The following is a 23,639-nucleotide window of genomic DNA, read 5'->3' on the forward strand; positions in this document are numbered from 1 at the left end:
ATATGTGCTTATTAGCATTTATTGATATGCGTTTTTGGTCTTTGTGGGGGAATAATGAAAAGAGTCATAGAAATTAGAAATCATTTACTTTAATAACAACATGCTGATACCGCTTCTCTTTTTTACAGGACGACAGTCCTCGTAGTAGTACAATATCCCTTGAGCCAGCTCCTGTAACTGTTCATATTGACCATCTTGTGGTAGAGAGAAATGATGATGGTTCTTTTCATATCAGAGGTATATATGAAAAACATTGTAATTGAGCACCTACTGAGATTGAAAGTTATTGATATGCTGATTTGTTTACTTGTACTTCCTGTTTATAGATATATAATATGTGGTAGTAGATGATTGGGGGACAATTTCACTACCTTAGAATAGAATATCATCTATGTATGGACCTTTTACCTCAAAAATAACTCATCTACAGTGGCTTTAATACCTGTTCTACAAATGTATTTTGAATGAAAGTGACATAGGCTTTTATGGTCTTACCTGGCTCTTAAGCTTACTTGGGCTTCTTGATCTCTTTCTTAGCTTTATCTCCCACTATTCTTTTATATATAACTCAACCAACTTGGTGTACTTCCTATAACAGAATTTTTTGTGCACTTTTCCATCTCCATGTTCTTATTTGCCTTCTTATTTCTCATTAGAATTGTATGTTTCCTTTCAAGGTTGTCTCAAGCTCCTCCTTTTCAATCAATTGTTCTTTATAACCTGGTGTAACTTCTTATAATTCTTGGGTACTTACTTATTCTCTATACATTAATTAGTTATAATATATTGCTATGTATTTAGTTTTACTTTTATCTCGATGTAAGAATTAGTGTCTCCATTGTAACAAGATTGTTAAGGTCTCTAGTGTAAGGGCTATATCTTACAAGGTGATGTAGAGTAGAGGAAAGAGCTTGACTTGGTTGACTTAGGTATTCCGGTCTCACTTTATTAGTAGTTTCTTGAGAGTGAAATATGAGGAGCTGTTATATGCATCTATTTCATCTATCAGACCTCATGAAATGACATATGTTAAAAGAAGAATAAAGTCATACAGTAAGAAAAGTAAGTGCCATCAGAGGATCAGAAATCCTTGGGACACGTGGGTGGCTCAGTTGGGTAAGCATCTGACTTTGGCTCAGGTCATGATCTTATGGTTCGTGAGTTCAAGCCCCATGTCAGGCTCTGTGCTGACAGCTCAGGGCCTGGAACCTGCTTTAGAGTCTGTGTCTCCCTCTCTATCTGCCCCTCCCTCACTCACACTCTGTCTCTGTCTTTCAAAAATAAATAACTGTTAAAAATTAAAAAAAAAAAAAATCCTTGTAAGTGCACAAAATCAGAGTACTTTGCCAAAGAGGCAAAACCAGAAAAATCTGGAGCCGTAATCCCATCTAAAAGAGGACTGTTGCTAAGGTAGGATCAGTTCATGGGCAACTCTTAACTAACAAGTCTACCCTTCTGGAATTTGGGAACCAGAGCATCAGGTCAATAAAGAAAAACAAGTCAGTTTCTTTTCTGAAATAGCTCACATGGAGCAAATAGCTTAGGTGTAAGAAGATAAGTTTGCTTTATGTCTCTTTCCCCCCAAATACTTTAGATCCCAAAACAGGCAGGTCTGTCTTGTAGATAAAGCAGAATAGAATGCATCCTTTTTGTGGGCAATGCTTAGACCAAAGAAAGGAGAGACTGAATCTCACACAGAGTTCCTTTTTCTAAACTCATCACTCAAATGGTGCCAAGAGAGTATAGGAGACTTTTCTCCTCAAAAAGCATCCCAACAGAATGCTGAAATTAGAATAGATCCCTGAGGCAATAGGTGAACAATCTAGACACTTCTTTTTGAGACCATTTCCTGCGCTTCTGCCAAATAGCACACTTCAGTGGGGTTTGCATATAGACTAAAACATGGAGGGTAAATTCTACAGCTGCCAGGCCCCAGGAAGGGAATGATTTTATACCCAGTTGATGACCTTGGTATCTCTCCCTTCCCTCCACCCCATCACTGGATGTCAGCTATGGCACATAGAAACAACATCCATAGTCAAGAAAATGGGATAAGCAAACACCCAAGAATTCTCAAACATTTGATTGATTGTAAATAGGCAATAGTCATGATTGTAAACAAGAAATATTCTGTAGCTAATTGAGTAGAGAAGGAGTTTAACAAAGATTATTGGAATGGAATAGAATTAAGAGACCAGAAATAAACTCTTACATTTATGATGAACTAAGTTTTGACAATGGTGCCAAGACCATTCAATGTGGGAAAGACTAGCCTTTTCTACAAATGGTGCTGAAACATACCACAAGAAGGACCCTAGACCTCTTCCCTGTATCATCCACAAAAATGTACTCTTCATGGATCAGAGTTTAAAGTAAGAGGTAAAACTATGTTAAAACTCTTTAAAAGAAAATATAGGAATGAATCTTAATGACCTTGGGTTAAGAAGCCTTCTCAGATACCACACCAAAAGTATAAATGACAAAAGAAAAATGTAGATGAATTGGCCTTCATGAAAATTTAAAACTTTTATGCCTCAAATGATACTGTCAGCAAAGTAAAAAGACAGCCCACAGGATGGAAGAAATATTCATAGGTCATTTATTTGGTAAGGGGCTCGTATCCAGGCTATATAAAGAACTCAAAACTAAAAAAGATACATAACCCAATTTAAAAATAGGCAAAGATTTGAACAGATACTTCTCCGATGAAGATATAAAAATGGCCAATGAGCACATGAAAATATGCTTGACGTCATTAGCCATTATGGAAATGTAAATCAAAACCACAATGAGATAACACTTCAGACTTACTAAGGTGACTAATCAAAAAGACAGATGATAACAAATGGTGGGAGGATGTGCAGAAATTGGAACCCTCCTACATAGCTGGGCTTGTAAAATGGTGTGGGTGCTTGAGAAACAATTTGGCAGTGACTCTGAAAGTTAAACAGAATTACTTATGACCCAGAAGTTCCACTCAAGAGAAGTAAAAACAGAGGTCCGCTCAAAAACTTGTACACAAATGTTGATGTTGACGAGAACAATATTCATAATAGCCCAGAAGTGGAAACAACCCAAATGTCATCATGGTATGAGTGGACAAGGAAACTATGATATATTCATACAATGGATTATTATTCAGCAATAAAAAGAATGAAGCACTAATACATGTTACAGCAGGGAAGCTTTGAAAACGTTATGCTAAATGAAACAGGCCAGTTATTAAAGACCACATACTGTATGATTTCATTTACATGAAATTTCCAGGAAAGGCAGATCTGTAAAGACAAAGTAAATTAGTGGGTACCTAGGGCTGGAGGCAGGATTAGAAGGAAATGGGGAGAGACTGCTAATAGGTACAGTGGAATTTCAGGGTGATGAAAATGTTCTAAAAGTGATTGTGGTGATGGTTGTACCATTGGAGAGTGTACTAAAAACCTATGGACCACGTACTTTATTAATTTTTTTTTAAATTTTGTAATGTTTATCTTTGAGAGAGAGAGAGAGAGAGACAGAGTGCAAGAGGGGAGGGGCAGAGAGAGAGGGAGACACAGAATCCAAAGCAGGCTCCAGGCTCCGATCTATCAGCACAGAGCCCAACATGGGGCTCGAACCCATGAACCACGAGATCATGACCTGAGCTGAAGTCAGATGCTTAACCAACTCAGCCACCCAGGCTCCCCTGGACCACACACTTTAAATGGGTAAATGGGACACGTGAATCATTTAACAAAGCTCTTAAATATATATGTTTTAGAATCATGGGAGATCTGGGGAACCAGGCTCAAGATTTACCTGTCAGATCCATACCCCCAAACCACACTACACTGTAATCTAGTGTGATGGGACACACTGCTGCCTGACATGGGACACTTGATTTTTCATTTTGCACTACTGTCATTATTGGTCTGTGTATTCAGCCTTACGGCAACTGCTGCAGTCAGCCCTGTTTGAACTTTTATTCTTAGGTACTTGACCTTGCCCCTACTGTCACTGCTGTTGCCCCCAGAAAGAGAAAGTTCTCTCCCTTCCCTTCTTTAGTATCTGAGGGAAATCTAAGGTGAGTACAATTTGAGGCAACATCTGTGTCACACTCATGGAAAGGAATCAGGAAGTTTCAGTAGTCTTTTCCAACATTTATTGAAGGAAGCAAATTTTACTCCCCCAATGAAATTCTTCACATTAAGAAAGGAATTCTGATGTTGGATGGGTGAAATAAATGACAAAATGCCTATTTCAAAAACCAATTAAGAGGCAAGAAATAAATGAATAATACAGTTAATGCCAAAGAAAAGTAGAGACTTTTATAAACACGTGATAGGATTTTGAACTCCTAGAATAAGAACAAGCTCTTATGGAAAATAATCGGTTAAAAATCTTTGAAAATTAAAAGTCTTATCTTTGAAATAAAAACAATAGCCTCCCTAAAACCACCAGCTTTAAGAGACAACCAGAACTGGACCTTTTCCTACCATCTATAACACTAGCACTTCCAAATCTGCTTGAATTATTCTGGTTAATTCCTAAGTTGTATTTCTTCTTCTGCCTTTGTTTGCCTGCACTATTACCAACCCACCAACCAGAGTACCATTGTTAAAATTTAATTTGTATCAAATAACTTCTCAACTAAAGACCCTCCACTGGCTTCCTTTTGCAATCCAATTAAAATTACTGAGGTCCTTCCAGTGGCTTTCGAAATCCAACATGATCTTGTTCTTTGCTTTTCTCCATTGTTATCCCCTGCTGTTCTCCCCCTCTGCACCATTCATTCCTGTTAGTCTGACTCCTGTCTCAGGGCGTTTGTACTTGGCAGTACTTTTGCCTGGAATTCTCTTACCTCAGATATCCCCATGCCTCAGTTCATTACTTTTTGCAGGTCTCTGGTCAAATCCCCCCTTTTAGAGATTTCTGTCCATCCATCCTTCTCCCATTCCTGTCACTCCTTTTCTCCCTAGCCCTACTTACTGGTCTCAGTGAACATTTAGAACCTTTTGATATACTATATTCTTTCTTATTTGTTGAGTGGCATGTAAGTTACATGAGTGCAGGAATTCATTTGATACATTGCTATCCCTATCTCCTAAAATACTGTCTTGCCTAGTAGATATTCAAAAAACCTACTTTTGTGATATCTGGGTGAATAAAGACAGCTTAAAAACACTGGACACAGCTAAAGTTGAATATGTCTATAACAACAATGTGCGGTATAACTTCCTGCTTATGGAAATGTTCTATAATCTATAATGAAGTGGCTATTGAGCACTTGAAATGTGGCTAGTGCAATTAAGGAAGTGAATTTTAATTTTATTTAATATTTAATCAATTTAAATTTGAATAGCCATGTGTTGCTAAATGGCTGCTATTTTGTATAGCACAGATAGCAAAGACTGAACAAAGGGTATTCTAAAAAAGGGAGAGGGGAGGAAAAGCAAGTTTAAAAAGTATGGTAAAATCATTGAGATAACCATTAAGAAAGACACACAATAGGGAAAGAGTGAAAGAAGAATAGAGCGGCAAAGGAGCTGCAAGGAGCTGTAGCTCTAGCAAAGCACAGTTCATTGTGCAGGGGGTATCTGGGCCATGGGAATAGGGAAAGAAGTCTAGGGGAAAGAAATATTTAAAGATGTTGAGGTATATTCATAGGGTGGGAGGGCATCGGGTAGGAGAAACACATTTCTTTTGACCTGTGGTGTTCAGGTGGCCACACATACATGAAGGAGAGCATGTATCTAAAGAGAGTTCCAGAAAGACAGAACAGGAAAAAAGGAATTAGGAAACATAATTTAAAAAATAATGAAATGTCTCAAATTTGAAGGAAGAAACAAGCCTTCAAGTTGATAGAGCCAACTAAATGCCGAGCAAAGTGAGTGAAAGACAAATCTTACCTAGACATATTGGTGACATTTCATAATACTGAAGACAAAGAGAAAAGTCTTAAACTCTTTTAGAGAGAAAAGCAAAAGGATGAAAATCAGGTTTATTTGCATCATACTCTCCATTGGCAACATTGGATGCTAAAAGATAGTTAAGTAATATCTTCAAAATTCTGTGGGACAGTAATTTGAACCTTAACTTTTATTTTAATTTTTTTACTGTTTATTTATTTTTGAGAGTGGAGGGGGAGAGAGAGAGAGAGAATGAGAATGGGCAGGCGAGGGGCAGAAAGAGAGGGAGACACAGAATTGGAAGCAGGCTCTAGGCCCTGACCTGTCAGGACAGCCCAGCGCGGGGCTTGAACTCACGAATTGCGAAATCATGACCTGAGCCGAGGTCAGACACTCAACCTACTGAGCCACCTAGGTGCCCCAAACCTTAACTTTTATTTTAAAGGCAAAAATAAGGGGGTGCCTGGCTGACTCAGTAGGAAGAGCATGTAACCCTTGATCTCGGGTTGTAAGTTCAAACCCCATGTTGGATGTAGAGATTACTTAAATAAATATTTAAATATAAAAATTTTAAAAAGTAAAGGCAAAAATAAGTTTTTTTTAATAGAAAGAATTAATTAAAATGAAAAATTAGTAAGGAACAGTAATAAGAAAGTAGTAAAACTTGGTGTTAAACCTAAATTTTTGTTCATTTCTATAAGGAAAATTGTTTTTAATGTGTAACTAAAATTCTATATGACGTTTGTATGAGAGGTTGCACTGGGGGGAAAAGGAAGGGAAATAGGTTAATAAAATTGTGCTCAAGTTTTTGTCTTGTTTTTGTTTTTGTCCTTTTAAGAGGGCAGTTACACTAGACTTTGATAGAACAATGTGTGTTTAAATACTATGTGCTAATATTGTGTATATAACCTTAGATTACTAACGATAATAATCTTTAAACCATTAGGACTGAGGAGAAACTTGGATGACAATATCCAATTAATCTAACAAAAGGTAAAAAATTAAAAATGGGGGGCGCCTGGGTGGCGCAGTCGGTTAAGCGTCCGACTTCAGCCAGGTCACGATCTCGCGGTCCGTGAGTTCGAGCCCCGCGTCAGGCTCTGGGCTGATGGCTCGGAGCCTGGAGCCTGTTTCCGATTCTGTGTCTCCCTCTCTCTCTGCCCCTCCCCCGTTCATGCTCTGTCTCTCTCTGTCCCAAAAATAAAAAAAAAAAAAAAGTTGAAAAAAAAAATTAAAAAAAAAAAAAAATTAAAAATGGAATAAAAAGGAAGCATGATAAATAGAAAACATTAAATTAGAATATAACAGTTAAGTCATTGTGGTAAATATGAATGGTTTAAATTCCCTTGTTAAAAGGCAGAGGCACTAAGATAGTGTTAGGGGAAAAATCAAGGTATGTGTGGCAGGACATATTCCTTCAAATTTCAAAAATATTCCTTCAAAATAAAATGACACAGAAACACTGAAAATATGTGATCGAACAAAAATATATACCAGACAAAAGCTAACAAAAAGGAAATGAGAGATAACATTAAATTTAAAACTAACAGTGGGAAATGGGACAGTTTTTTAAAAGAGTTTTAGATCATTTTTAGGTTTACAGCAAAATTGAGCAGAGGCACAGAAATTTCCCATATACCCACTGCTACCACAGGTGCGTAACCTCATAGCCTCTCCTGTCATAAACATCTTCCACCTGAGTGATACTTTTGTTACAGTTGATGAGCCTACATTGACACATCATTATCACTCAAAGCCCGTAGTTTACATTAGAGTTATTCTTGGTGTCATACATTCTGTAAGTTTGGGCAAACATATAATGACATATATCCATCAGTTTAGTAATAACTTACAGAGCAGTCTTGCTGCCCTAAAAATCCTCTGTACTCTGTTTATCCTCCCTCCCCACTGCAGCCCCAATCTTATTACTGTCTCCATAGTTTTACCTTTTCCAGAATGTCATGTAGTTGGAATCATATAGTATGTAGTCTTACTAGATTGGTCTTTTTCATTTAGTAATATACATTAAAGATTCCTCTATGTTTGTCCCCCCCCCCCCAAGGTTTAATAGCTGATTTCTTTTTAGAGCTGAATAATATTACATTGTATGTACCACAGTTTATTTATCCATTCACCTACTGAGGGACATTGTGGTTTCTTCCACTTTTTGGTAGTTATAAATAAAAAACTATCACAAAACATCCATGCGCAGGCTTTTGTGTGGACATAATTTTTCAGCTCCTTTGAGTAAATACCAAGGAACATGATTGCTGGGTCTTACGGTAAATATATGGTTTATTTTGTAAGAAAGTGGTTGTACCATTTCTCACCAGCAGTGAATGTGAGTTCCTGCTGCTCCACATCCTTCCTTGCATTTATTGTCTGTTCTGGATTTTGACCATTCTAAATCACTGTTTAGTCATAAGTTGTTTTAATTTGCATTCCCCTGATGACATATGATGCAGAGTATGTTTTCATATGCCATTTGCCATCTGTTTATCTTCTTTGGTGAAGTGCCTGTTAAATTTTTTGACCCCAAAAGAAATTTTTTGACCCCAAAGAAAGATTTCATTGATAAAAGACCTCCCAAAACACAAGTCACTCATAAACTTTTATCCATCTAACAACATAACTGAAAAATATAAAGCAACCCTATTTGTAATCGTACCATATAAGATACTATAACCATACTGAGGTGCCTGGGTGGCTCAGTCGGTTAAGCATCTGGTTCTTGCTTTTGGCTCAGGTCATGATCTTGCAGTTTTGGGGATCCTTCTTCCCTGTTCTTGCTGTCTCTCTCTCTCAAAATAAATAAACAGTAAAAAAAAAAAAAAGTATAACCATACTGAGAAAACCTGCTTCAGAGTACATTTTAAAATATTTTTTAAAAGTGAGTACATAAAAATCAATTATGGAGAATTTGAGTAATGTGGAGATATATATACATATATATATATCTATATCTATATATATATATATAGATATATATATATGGATTCAAAAAACAGGAAAATTTAAATACCCATGAAACTTATATTTATTGAATCTCAAAGAAATAGCACCTGATTCCAAACCTTACAGTTCATGCAGACTGTTTCTCTCATTTCAGTGAAATAAGGTTTGTCATTAACACAAAAGTATAGCAGAAAATAAAATATTTATGCTTGATAAATTTTAAAACATCCTTAAAGTAATTCTTGGGGAATTATTGGCAATGAAGTGAGATTAGATTATTTTTAATGCTTCCCCACTCTAAAATGCTATCATTCAAGATTGATTCCTGGTATTTCTCACATTCCCTAAATGCAGAACCTAACTTACCAAATAAGTATTCTTTGCTAAAGAAGACAAAAGCAATATTGTTTTTAAATTAGAGGTTTGTAATATCTGAAAAAATCCACTTGCATACACATATTAGAGAAATAGAATTAAACATTAAAATGAGTAAAAAACTAATTTAAAAATCCAGGGGCTTTATGGCTCCTGATCTCAGGGTTGTGAGTTCAAGCACCATGTTGGGTGTAGAGTTGGCTTAAAAAAATAAAAAATTTAAACATAAAAAAAAAAACCAAGGTGCTTGGGAATTTCTCCTCCTTGAGTGTTCTCCCCAACATTTCTTATCTGTATTTTACAGTTAGGTACGTATATATTTTACCAATTGTGAACTGTATTTTATTAATTTTGTAGATTTTTATTTATTTTGAGAGAGAGAGGGAGCATGAGTGGGAGGGGCAGAGAGAGGCGTGAGAGAATCCCATTCAGGGAGGCCTTTGCAACATTTGGAATCGTGAGATCCTGTCCTGAGCCAAAATCAAGGGTCCGATGCTCATGGGACTAAGTAACCCAGGCACCCTGTGAGCTGTATTTTAATGCAGTAGCTAAAGGCCAAAGTAAATCACTGGTCAGGCAAAGGTATATGCATGAAGATTGGTTCAATATGGAAATTCTGTTTGCATTTGTCTTTAAAGTTGTGTGAATTTCAAAAAAAAAAATCATGTCTTAGTTACTAGTCTACCCTAATGAAAGCAAGGTAATAACTATTTTTATTTTCTCATTAAGGCATGTCTCACATATTATGCACTTAATTTCTTACATCTGGGAAAACTAGAAGCTGATCCTTATTAAATGTACTACATTTTAAGAATATATTTTTTCTTGTCTTTAAAATGATATTTAATTGGGTCTTTTCAGCAGAGCACTTTAGGTAGTGAGGGCATATTAGAGGAAAAGACATATGCTAGATTTTTAAAAATATCTAAACTCAGAAGTATCAAATTTAAGGCATCAAAGTATCAAAACTTAGTATTTGAATTTAAGCAGTAGCTCTCATATATGTAAATTTAGATATCCCTTTCGGAAGCTTATTGGGATGATGGAAAAGCATGTTGTGCTATTCAGGATATTAAGCATCGTACAAAATCCAAGATAATTTATTTTAAAGTTGTTTTCCATTGGCACTGGAAAGAGAATATTTTAAGCCTAAACAAGTATGCTTTGTTTTATATAGAGTGCCTCATATTTTTATTTTAATGTGTTCCTAAAAGCAGTGTCATGAAGCAAATTGTTAATATTTGATGATTGATGTTATTTTTCTTATGATGTGGAAATTAATTGCATTAGAACCTTTAGTGTGTGAAGTATATAATGTAAAATAGGCTTAGTGTACCACAAATATAGCTAGTATGATAATGTATTATAAATATGACTCAAACTAATACATCAGACATTATAAACCACTATTAACAATTTTATGTGCTGCTTAGAATTTACAAAAGCTTTGGGAAAATGATTTGACCTTTCTCATACAGTTTTTTAAGAAATTCAAGGTACATTGGTCTTTTTTCTTCCCTTGAAGCAGATTATTTAGCAAGGAGAAGCATTCAAAATAATCTTATTGGTAGCTATTTCAAAATTAGTTGTAGGTGTTTGTTGCTGTGATAATGGCAGCTTACCTCATTTTTCTTTATTCTTTCTCGTTCTTTTAGTGTATTCTAAGGTATACTTGCAGCTGCTCTGGATGTGATTTTAAAAAGTTCATCATAAAAGAATAAGTATTTTTATATCTTTTTTGCTGCTTATCATAGTACTTCACACTTTCTTGGAGCATTCTTAAAATTACCAGTTTTTAAGTAAAGACTTTAATTTGGGGTGCGCGGCTGGGTGGCTCAGTGGGTTAAGTGTCTAACTTCGCTCAGATCATGATCTCACGGTTCGTGAGTTCGAGCCCTGCATCGGGCTCTGTGCTGACAGCTCAGAGCCTGGAGCCTGCTTCAGATTCTGTGTCTCCCTCTCTCTCGGCCCCTACCCTGCTTACACTCTGTCTGGCTCTCTCTCTCTCACACACAAATAAATAAACATTAAAAAATTAAAAAAAAAATTTTTTTTAATGTTTATTTCTGAGACAAAGACAGAGCATGAGTGGGGGAGGGGCCGAGAGAGAGAGACACACAGAATCCGAAGCAGGCTCCAGGCTCTGAGGTGTCAGCACAGAGTCTGACGCGGGGCTCGAACTCACAGACTGCGAGATCATGACCTGAGCAGAAGTTGGACGCTCAACTGACTGAGCCACCCAGGGGCCCCAAGTAAAGACTTTAAATTAGAGAAACTTCAAATAATTTTTCAGCAAATTACAGTGGAAAAGTGCAGTTTATTTTTTGCTCCAGTGAAATATGGTTAATTAGATAAATATTTATAAAAGACTACTAATAAGAGAAAAAGGAAATGTCTGTTGAGTAAGTGTATGTATGTATGTATGTATGTATGTGGTGTATGTTTATATACCATGTCATGTGTTAATAGTAGTATTCTGGCTCAAAACATTTTTTTTCAGCCTAACACAGGTAAGACCTGACAGTCTCCCATGTGGAGCAATGGCTGTTGTGGCATTGATTCTCAACCCAAATGATTGTGATGGAGGGACTACCTCCCAATAGATTATATCAGAACGTAATGGGGGAGGGGCAATGTATATTTAAAGGTCTGTGATAAGCAGCTCTTCCATACACACTCCTAGAATCATTGCTGTAATGGTTCCTAACTGGGAATGTGGGAAGATTTTTTTAGTAATGAAACCTAGTGGTTGGTGTAAAGCCTAAACTCTGAAGAGTCTGTATGACCAGAGAAGAAAAATGAATAGAAATTTCTTATTGGAATAAACAAATAACTAGTAAAGTCTATATTTAAAGTCAGAAATTTATCAATACCTTCTGTAGTACTGATAACAATTAATATCTGGATAATGCTTGCCAATTTATAAAGTTATTTTACATTAAATATCAACGAATTCTTACCAGAACCCTTTGAGATAATTAAGGCAAGTATTCTTATCACCTCCATTTTGCAAATGAAGAAATGTAAGTTTAGACACATCGAGTGGCTTCTTCAAGTTGAAAGACCCTGTGCTAAGGGAAAAAGTATGTTACTGTAAGAAGCTGCCCATTTCATCCATGAGAGGCATGGGTTTTTTCATCATAATTTGTCCAAAAAACTTGAAAGAAGCTCTTTAAAGTAAATAAAAGGAAATAGATCTTTCTACTCTAACAGATTCCAATCACCTCTATCATTCACAGGTTCTCTCTCTTCCCATTCCCTCTCATCTTTTTACCTTCTTCCTCCTGCCCCTTCCCTCCCATTCTCTTCCTTTTTATTTCTTCCTTTTCACTTCCTACCTCCTCCTCCTTACTTACCTCTCCCTCTTTATCTCCCCTTACCCTGTACATGGCCCTTCCTCTCCCCCCATCCTCCCCACTCTTCCATTCTCCATCTTTCTTCTCCCTCCTTCTCTGCCTCATTCCTTCTTTCCCTCTCCCCATATGTCTTTCTCTTCCCTTCTGTCTCCTCCTTCCCTTTTTTCTCCTCATCCATCTCCCAATGATTGAAATAAATGGATTTCAGAATTGTTTAGTCAGTGTTTTTTCATTATTCTTAGGATCCCATGAGAAGTGAGATATAAGCTAAATAGAGGAAGTCCTGGGTCCTCTATTATCCTAACTATAGTCAGTGTAACTCAGCTCTTATTTTTAGTCTATATTAGCATTCTGTGACAAGTTTCATTTAAAAGAAGTTTTGCTCCTTTTAAAGTCTGAAAATGAAAGTATAAGTTGCTAATCAAATAGAGGTGTTATTAGAGAGTATAGAACTTGGCTTTCCTGTGGCATAGTATTTTCTTACAGTTTCTGTAAGTTTCTCTTACAGTCAGTACCAAGCTGAGTGGTATGCAAGTCTGAACCAACACAACAGTTTTTGTAGTTTTTTTCTAGTTATATTACTAAAAACATAACTGATGCAAGCCATTATTATAAAAAGTAGTTTCTGATCTGGGACCACTATAATAAAATGAAGCATAGAACGCACCAAAACTCAACTTGATGTCATTTAACCATGTAAATAGAACTATTCCATTTATATATAGAGAGAGAGTAGGGGTAAAATTGATGGAATCATCATGGAGAATAATTTGGCAATATGAACAAAAGCTTTAAAAAATGTTTCTTCTTTGACTTTATCCCCTTCTTGGAATCTTTTTAAGGGGAAAAATTATATTGAGCAGATATTACTCCTTAGTCCACTCAATATAATTTGATTTGGCAAACTGCCATTCTCTCATTTCATTTTATTTTGGTGGACCTGACAATCATGTGACCCTATCACAAAAGTGGGAATAGGTCCCAGCTTGACCAATCAAAAGACTTCCACCTTTGGATGGGGGGGCTGGGTGGCTCAGTCAGTTAAGAGTCTTTGACTCAGGTCCCGATCCCATGATCTTGAAATCCAGCTCTGTGTTGGGCATGGAGCCTGCTTGAGGCTCTCTCCCTCTGCCCCTCCCCCACTTACGCTTGTGCATGTGTGCACACACTCTCACTCAAAAAAACAAAAAAAAAAGACCAGCCTTTGGGACACAGTGAGTGGTACATGAGTTGACTATGATCCAAGTATTGAGGTTTTGTGAATTGATAAGGACACTAAGAGAGAAAGGGTCACAGGCTGTAAAACTTGTTTGGGGTCATTAGAGACCACCTTTGCCATCATATGACTGGTCCAACACAAAGGAAAAGAAAAATATTGAGAAATATAAAATCAGGTTCCTAAAATGACACTCCAGAAGACATCATATGAACCCAATATCCACTATCAGTGATGGACTGAAGCACCATCATTTGGACTCCCTGTTAGAGTCAAATACATTTCCTTTTTTATTACAAAAAATTTTATTATTTTTTTATTGAAGTATGGCTGACTCACAATGTTATATAAGTTTTAGGTACATTTTCTTTTTTAAAAGCAAGTTTTGATTTGGGCTTCAGTTCACATGCAACCTAAAGTGCTCTGACTATATATGATCCAAAAAGGAAGAAAAAATGTTGATGTAGATACTTCCTGCCTAATTTTTTTTATTAAAAATTAGTTTTTAATAAAAACATTTTTGAGATATAATTTACATACCATACCATTCACCCAATTTAAGTATACAATTCAGTCATATTTAATATGTTCACAAATGGTGCAGTCTCTCCCCATTCCTCCTCCACCCCTAGACAACCACTGATTTACTTTTTGTCTCTGTAGATTTACCTATCTATTCTGGACATTTCATATAAGTGAAATCATGTAGTATTATGGCCTTTTATTACTAACTTCTTTCGCTAGATATTTTCAAAGTTCATTAATGTTGTTCCATATATTAGTACTTCATCCCTTTGTAAGGCCAAATAATATAATATTTATTATATGGATTTACTAAATATTGTTTATCCATCCATTGCATGATGGACATTTGGATTGTTTCTACTTTTTGGCTATTATGAATTATACTGCTATAAACACGTATGTATAAGTTTTTCTTCTGGGTATATATTTTAAGTATAGAATTATTGGGACATATAACTATTTTTAACCATTTGAGGAACTGCCAGACTGTTTTCCATAGTGGTTGCACCATTCTACATATTTACCAGTAGCAGTGCATAAGAGTTCCAACTTCACTTGTTTGCCAACACTCATTAATACCTGACTTTTTTATTATAGGCATCTTAGTGAGTATGAAGTGGTTTACCGTTGTAGTTTTGGGTTTGTTTGTTTATTCATCATGATGAGTGTACTCTTTAATCCCCATCACCTATTTCACCCATTACATCTCCTTCCCGCTCCCCTCCCCCCAACCATCCTCTGGTAACCATCAGTTTGTTCCCTATAGTTAGGAGCCTTTTTCTTGGTTTGTCTCTCTCTCTTTTTTCTTTGCTCATTTGTTTTTGTAAATTCCACATGTGGGTGAGATCATATGGTATTTGTCTTTCTCTGACTTATTTTGCTTAGCAATTACATTCTCTTCCTCGTCCGTGTTGCAAATGGCAAGATTTCATTCTTTTTGATGGCTCATAATATTCCATGTATGTATACATCTTACTTTATTCACTCATCTATCCATGGACACATGGGCTGCTTCCATCGTTTGGCTATTGTAAATGATGCCGCAATAAATGTAGGGGTGCATGTATCCCTTCAGATTAGTGTTTTTGTATTTTGGGGGGGTAAATACCCAGTAGTGCAATTACTAGGTCATAGGGTGGTCCTATTTTTAACTTTCTGAGGAATTTCCATACTGTTTTTTACAGTGGTTGCACTGCTTTGCATCCCCACCAATAGTGTGTAAGGGTTACTTTTTCTCCACATCCTTGCCAACACTGGTTGTTTCTTCTTTGTTTGATTTTAGCCATTCTGACAGGTGTGAGATGATGTTTCATTGTAGTTTTGATTTGCATTTCCCAGATATTAATGAATGAATGATGTTGAGCATCTTTTCATGTGTCTTTTGAACAGGCCATCTGGATGTTTTCTTTGGAGAAATGTCTGGATTTTTATGGATTTTTTAATTGGATTTTTTTTTAATTTTTAATTGGGTTATTTGTGTTTTGGGGGGTGGGTAATCAGTTGTATCAGTTCTTTATAGATTTTGGATACTAACCCTTTATCAGATACGTCATTTGCAAATAACTTCTCCCATTCAATAGGTTACCTTTTAGTTTTGTTGATTATTTCCTTTGCTGTACAGAAACTTTATATTTTGATATAGTCCCAATAGTTTATTTTTACTTTTATTTACCTTGCCTAAGGAGACGTATCTAGAAAATTGTTGCTACAGCTGATGTCAAAGAGATTACTGAAAGCTTAGAATTTTCTGTGCATAAGTTTTGCATATTTTTTGTTAAATTTATTTTTAAGTATTTTATTTTTTTGGTGACATTTTAAATAGAATTGTTTTCTTCATTTTAGTTTTGATTGTTCATTACAAGTGTTTAGAATAACAACTGATTTTTGTATACTGACCTTATATCCTGCAACCTTGCTGAGACCATTCATTAGTTCTAAGAGTGTTTTAGTGGATTGTTTAGAGTTTTTTTCTATATACAAGATCATGTCATCTGTGAAAAGAGATAGTTTGTTCCCTTCCCTCCCTCCCTCCCTCCCTCTCTTTCTTTCTTTCCTTCTTTCCTTCTTTCCTTCTCTTTCTTTCTTTCTTTCTTTCTTTCTTTCTTTCTTTCTTTCTTTCTCCCCCCTCCCCCCCCCAAAGGAGAGTGCACGTGTGCACACAAACAGGGGAGGGGGCAAGGGAGATTGGGAATCTTAGACTGGCTCCGTGCCCAGCTCAATCTCACAATTGTGAGATTATGACGTGAGCTGAAATCAAGACTCAGACACTTAACTGACTGAGCCACACAGGTGCCCTATTTTTTTCCTTTCTAATCTGGATTCCTTTTACTTTTTCGTTTGTTTGTTTGTTTGCCTAATTGCATTGGCTAGAACCTCTAGGATAATGTTGAGTGAAAGTGGTGAGAACAAATACCCTGTCTTATTCCTGATCTTAGGGGGAAAATGTCTGGTCTCTTACCATTAAGTATGATATTAACTCAATAGATGCCCTTTATCAAATTGAGGAAGTTTCCTTTTGTTCCTAGTCTGCAGAGTATTTTTATCATGGAAGTGTTGATTTTTTCAGACGTTTTCTCCATCTATTGAGATGATCATGTGGCTTTTGTTGTATTGATGTGATGTATTACATTAATTGATTTTCGGATATTAAATTAACCTTGCATTCCTGGGATAAATCACACTTGGTCATGGTGTATAATTATTTATACATACTATGAGGTTCAGTTTACTAATGTTTTGTTGAAGATTTCTATTTTCATATTTATATAAGCATATTCATTTTAGTTTTCATGTGGTTTCTTTGGCTTTATATAATGAGTTGAGAAATGCTCCTCAATTTTTGAAAGAGTTTGTAAAGATTTGTAGTTAAATATTTCCGTGTTTGATATAATTCACCATTGAAGCCATATGGGCCTGGGCTTTTTATTTATGGGTAGGTTTTTTGATTCTTGATCAGACTCTTTACCTGCTATATGTGTATTTGCATTGTCTATTTCTTCTTTAAGTCTATTTTAGTATTTTGGGTTTTGGGGAATTATTCTATTTCATGTAGGTTAATCTAATTTATTGGTGTATAGTTGTTCATAGTATTCCTTTTAATTTTTATTTATGTAAGGTTGATAGTAATGTCACCTTCTTAATTTCGGATTCTAGTAATTTCTTTCTTTTTTTTTTTTTTTGTCAGTTTAACTAGACTTTTGTTGATTTTGTTCACCTTTTCAGTGAACGAGTTTTGGCTTTATTGACTTAATTTGTGTTTCTATTTAATTATAATGTTTTCATACTAACAGAGATGTATTTCCTAAAATTAGTTTTTCACAATAGAACTTAATATATATCACATATTTTGCAATGTTACCTGAGCATTTTATTTGTCCGATCAGATTCTCAGATGCTTAACACTGGAAATGATTTGAAAAACAAAGTCAAAAGTGACTCAGTGCTGCTTACCAGTGAAGAGTATGATGTGAAGGAACAGCACAGCATCACTCAAGCCACTCAGACAAGTCCAGAGGTTCCTTGGCCTTCTCAGTTGGTTAACTTTCCTGGGTGCTCCTTTGATTTTACTAGGGAACAGGTAATAGAAAAACTAATTTATTCTCATTCAATTTGGGCAATTAAAACAAATACTAGATACTAAAAAGTTAAAACATTATTCACTTATTCATTTAAATAATGTTTATTGAGTGCTTATTATGTGCCCAGGCACTGTGTTAGATGCCATGGATATAGTGTTGAGCAAGATTGGAACATTCCCAGCCTTCACAAAGGTTGTAGTCTAATGAGAAGGTAGAGGAGTAAATGTGGGAGAGTACCAGTTCCTGGAATCTAGAAAAGAATCCTGGAGGATAGGTTCTTTTTGATGTCTTATTTTTAAGTTTGTGAAAGTATTATAATATTTCAGAACATTGGAAAAATATTTTTAAACAACTTTAATGCATTCTAACTTTCTGCAGTGCTATCAATATATATTTTAAAAATTTTCCTCTCAGGCTCTTTTCCATAATTTTTCAAAATAATTATTATTCTAATGTATATACTATATATATTTTTTACTTAACATGGTTTAACAAATATTTTTCCATATAGCTATATATGCTTCATATTTATTTTAATGGCAGAGTAATATGGATGTGAATGTACTATCACTTTTTTTTAAGTTTATTTATTTATTTTGAGAGAGACAGAAAAAGTGCAAGCAGGGGAGGGGCAGAGAGAGAGGGAGAATCTCAAGCAGGCTCTGTGCACAGAGCCTGACATGGGCTGGCTCGAACTCATGAAACTGTGAGATCATGACCTGAGCCAAAGTCAGGAGTTGGATGCTCAACCAACTGAGCCACCCAGGTACCCCGTGCTATCACTTCTAATTCTTCCTCTTAATATTTGTTAACATTTGAGTTGCTTCTTATTTTTGTTATCATAAATAAAATATCCAGCAGAATTTTAATTCTCTATGCTAGAACCAAATAATGAGTTCACTTATCTGTTCACCAGAATTTTTTGGATGTCACCTTTGAGCTAGGAATAGAAAATTGAACAATATATCATCCCTATCAAGAAACTTGAAGTCTAGTGGGAAAGATAGAAGTGTGTAATTGATGGTCATAACATACTGCAATGCAAGTGCAATGCTGGAGATTGGAGAAATATAGGGAATACCCAACTTGGTTTAAGGCAGGAATTCTTAAGCTGGACCCAAAGAAGTCTTGAGAACTTTTTGAAATTAAACATGTATATATTAATGTATCTGTGTAAATGTGTTTTGGAGGAGAGAAAGGTCTTACTGAGTTTTATCATTAAATCTTCATAGTTAGGGGTTAGGGAATAGTTCGAAGAGGAAAAATTACTTCAACTGAGTCTTAATGTGGGAGGGGAGACCTATTGGCCATCTGGATGAAATGTTTAATGAGATATTCAGAATATGGGCCTGTGGCTCAAGACAAAGTTTCGTGCTAGATCAAGTTATGTGATAGACCCATAGGAGTAGATGAGATCATCTAAGAGAGTAAGTGACTCAAGTTATAGGATGACCAATTACAGAATCTAACAGAGTAGTAACATTTAAGGGTTCTTAAACAGCAGAGGAAAAGAAGAAAAGCCTGTGGGTGAACAGAGATAAACATGAAAGAACTGAGGCATAAAAGGTAAAAGAGAGAGGCTTAGGAAGGAAGAGCAAGGTCAGCAGTGTGTAAAACCACAGAGAGGTCGAGGGGATTTGAAATTAAACAAAAGCACTATTAGATTTATAAAGTGCTTCATCTTAAGTCCACTCTCACCAGCACTGGGTGTTTTTACTATCCCAAGTGTCACACCTTTAGATACTGTGTAAATAGTCTGTATATTCTGAAAATGATTAAATTCTCTTACTTCCCAAATTTATCATTTCTGAAATTTATCATTTCAGCTCATGGAAGAGAATGAATTTCTTAAACAGGAATTGGCCAAAGCTAAAATGGCTCTTGCAGAGGCTCACTTGGAAAAAGATGCTCTTCTTCATCATATAAAGAAGATGACAGTTGAATAACAGGAATGGCAATCAAAAATTAAAATTAATAGCTGTGGAGTAGGGAGGTATTTATAATGTTATGTTACCAATAGCAGAAGACTTTCCTTTTCATGAAATGACAATAAAATGAAGTAGAATGTGATGAAGTGGTGACTGTTCCAAAGCCAGTTTAGAAAGTATTAGGTACGGGCATTACAATCTTTTGGTTGTTTTGTGTTTTGGGGTTTAACCCTCTTTTAAACTGGTATGATATGGGGAAGTCAACACATACTGTAAAATAATTACATGCCTAATGGAAAGAAGGTGTCATTTCCTAATTTTGATATCACATTATAGGCACTTTTTAAAAAGAAAATTGGAAAGCTATTGTGTTCCCACAGATTGCTGGTTTTATTTATCACTATTTGTTAATAATTTATTTACAAAGATTCAAATGCTTTTAGGGCTAATGTAATTAAAAGGAGGCTTACCTTTTAAATGTTATTAAAATTATGTACTTAAATCTATAGTTATTTAATTACTGTGGAAAAGTCCAATCAGGTTAATAAATTATATTGACTGGGTTTGAAAATTCTGGAAAATCATCACCCTACTGAACTTACAAAGTAACTTGAAAATGTGAAAAACAAATCATTTAAAATGATTAATAAACTGTATAAGTTAAAGCTATAATTTTCAACTAAAAGATCGTACAAATGTAAAAATAAAAAGCACAAACTGTAAAAAAGCAAAGCATTACAGTATATGGCCAACTGATTTAGAAAGCATTACTTGTACATTCCTTAAACGGTTTATGTTAGAAGTAAAAGAATAATTTAACTATCCCTACATTTGGTAGCATTTGTAACTACAAGAATTTTAATTAATACTATTTATATTATTTCTTTACCTTTATCTTTTCTCTATTTAAGGAGGGGAATGTTTGCAGAGAATTTTCTTTTCATATACATAAAATTTCATACCATTCTGGTAGTAACATATTAGGTAGATGTTTACACATATTGTATTTATAAAGCTAGTTTTGATTAAAGGTCTCTGTGATATAAATATTATCTTCTATAATAAGAATAATGGTACATTTTGAATTCTATTTTCTAGGGATTGTTAAGATTGAAACCAACCTGAGAGAGAAAATCATGCATTATAAAAGTTTATGAGTGTTTAAGAAACAGATGTTTTTAAAGATTTAAAATATATTTCTGATAGAATTAAACTAAGTAGGGTCTATTTTAAAATTCACATTCTTAAACATAAATATATCCAAGCTATAACATGAAACAGCTCAGACTACTCTTTCTTTAAGATACTTGAAGATTTTAAATGACATTACAACACTTATGGTGCTTTGCTTGTTTGGCATGACTTCCATAGCCATCCCTATATCGGAATACTTGGAGGAAAATACATGTTTCATTTACATTAAGTGTTGGAGTGATTTAGATTTCACTGAAAACAATACTGGCCTTTTTTTTCCTTCTGTAACATCCATTTTCATTGACATTATTTAAAAATACAGGCCTGTTGTGGGAGCTGAGGATATAGCAAAGAACAAATTAAATTGTTAATTTTTTACCTCAGAGTATTTTAAAAATCACCTTTAAACCATGTTAATCTAAAACTATACAGTAGTCTTAGACTAAAAGCAAAGGTCTAATTGAAGATTTAAAACATACAGCTTATATCGTTAGTTTAGAGTACTGTTGATTTGTAGGTATTCAACAAAAGCAGTCTCTTACACAAAAGCAGGACTGATGGGACATCAACTTCTTCAGAGCTGACAGTTTCTCAGGACTGCCTTATTTGCTCCATAGATGTTTTAAATTTATGGTGTAATTGTTTAGTGTTACAGAAGCTGGATGTTTTCCTTTTTCCTTTTCAGTTTACTTGGCCTTCTCAAGAAGCATATAAACAGTAGAGATGATAATTAATATTGATTTGAGCATTCTTATATGCTTTGTTGGACTTTTTAAATTTATAGTGAGTACTATTTTTATAGAGATTTAAAATTCATAAAGCACTTTGAAAAACATTATCTCATGTAATTCTCACAACAAATCTGGGAGGTAGGTATTACTCACATTTTATAACTTTTACCAAACAAACCCTGTGGCTTAAAAAAGAACAAGTGACTTGACTGAAATCACAATCAATAACTTGCCCTTTTGACTTAAATCCCAATTATATGTTTTTATTTTACCTTTGTCATTAATTCACAGATTTTGCCAGAGGTAGGGAAAGGAGTCATTTACTTACTTTTATCTGTTTTTTTTTTATAAGATAAATATAATACTTCTAATTGTGCAAGTGTGATGTGTGTATATTTTTCAAACTACTTAGAAGATAGTGGGAGAACCTTTGTTTAAGTTAACCCCAACCTTTTCACAGTGTGAGAAATACAGGAGTAAACCTATGATAAACTTACCAGAATTTTTTAATGACCATAAAGTAGAAAAAAAAAGTTGCCATATTTTTTATTTATTTTTACTTTTATGTTATTTGCACTGAGTCTCTAGCCAGAGATGTTAGTGATCACGGGCTGAAATGGTAATTGTGTTTTGCCTTTTAATTTTATGTACATCAAAAACATTTTCTTAGTATCTTGTATTTTTTTTCTTATCTCATTTTGTCCTAGAATTTCAAAAGACCACCCTGTGACATTAATTGTGATGAAGTGTTATTTTTATTTAAGCCACATAAGAATGGCTAGGTGTGATTGCATGAAAATATATGTAGAAAAATTAACCAGAAACTCCTTTCTGGATTTGTTGTAGTTATTTGGTATTTGTCACAACAAGAGTTATAATAACTTCCACTTTAACAAGTTTTTATTAATCTCCACTCTACTCAAGACATTTCGTATTTCAGTGAATGGTACCACCATCACCCTGGTTCCCAAACTGGAAACCCTGAACTACTCTTAGACACTTTCCTCTCCCTACCTGCCCCCCACCGTCAGCTCTTTACCTGGTCCTGTCATTTCTCGTATTTGTCGGCTTCTCTCCACCTCTCACCGCCTCCCTAGCTACCATCAGCACCTTTTGCCTGCTTTACTGCAGTTGCCTCCTGACTGGTCTTCCTACAGCTCCTCTGGCCCTCCTCTGATTCACTCTACTGCAGGCAAAATTCTCTTTTGAAGTGCAGTTTTAATCAAGGCAAACCCCTCCCCCCCAATCCCTATTCTTACCCACTTTAATGGCTTTTTCTTGCTCTTAAGATGAAAACAAAAATATTTAAGTTAGAGCCACTATTTAGGGTATAATTCTGAGCATTAAAAGAGTTAACGTCCAAACCATTAAAACGGTGGCTGGCACATAATTGTACATCGTGTTTCAGTTACTTTGTTACTTCGTTGCACTTCAAGTATCTGGAATGAGTGGGAATTAAAGTGCTTCTTCCACCACAGGAGCCTTTGTTTGTGTTCCTTTGTCTGGAAATACCTTTTCCTGTTGCATTGCCTAGTTTAATTCTTATTTGTCTTTTCAGATCTCACTTATTCATCACTTCCTCAGGGAAGCATTCCTTAATTCCGGTCACACAGTAAGAACCACTGTTGTCTGTTATCACATGAACACATACCTCTACTTAGCGTTGAACATCTTTGTAATTTTATATGTATTTATTTGATTAATGTAGACCCTCTAGACTGTAAACCCCCATGAGGACAGGAACTGTGTTTTTGTTGTCAATGTTCAACTTTGTATTCCTTATGCCTCATACAGTGGCTGGCACATAGTAGGTGCTCAATAAATCTGTTGAAAGAATAAAATGAGTGGATGAGGTATCAAGGGTGTTTTTTAGGTATTAAGTTTTTCCTCTACGTT

General features: G+C 35.2%; 1 protein-coding gene across 2 annotated transcripts in view; it reads left to right on the forward strand.

Moving 5' to 3' along the window:
- Nucleotides 1–23,223, forward strand: part of BLTP3B (bridge-like lipid transfer protein family member 3B) — a 111,548-nt gene extending 88,325 nt beyond the window's left edge. For both annotated transcript variants that reach the window (XM_019446548.2, XM_019446547.2), the window contains 3 exons: nucleotides 129–237; nucleotides 17,696–17,889; nucleotides 19,717–23,223. In XM_019446548.2, the coding sequence (XP_019302093.2) occupies nucleotides 129–237; nucleotides 17,696–17,889; nucleotides 19,717–19,836 (423 nt within the window). In that variant the 3' untranslated portion in view covers nucleotides 19,837–23,223. The remainder of the gene's footprint in view (nucleotides 1–128; nucleotides 238–17,695; nucleotides 17,890–19,716) is intronic.
- The last annotated feature ends 416 nt before the right edge of the window (nucleotides 23,224–23,639 follow it).

Source organism: Panthera pardus, unplaced genomic scaffold (assembly GCF_024362965.1).
Source record: "Panthera pardus isolate Hobbes unplaced genomic scaffold, ASM2436296v1 HiC_scaffold_6, whole genome shotgun sequence".
Lineage (NCBI taxonomy): Eukaryota > Metazoa > Chordata > Mammalia > Carnivora > Felidae > Panthera > Panthera pardus.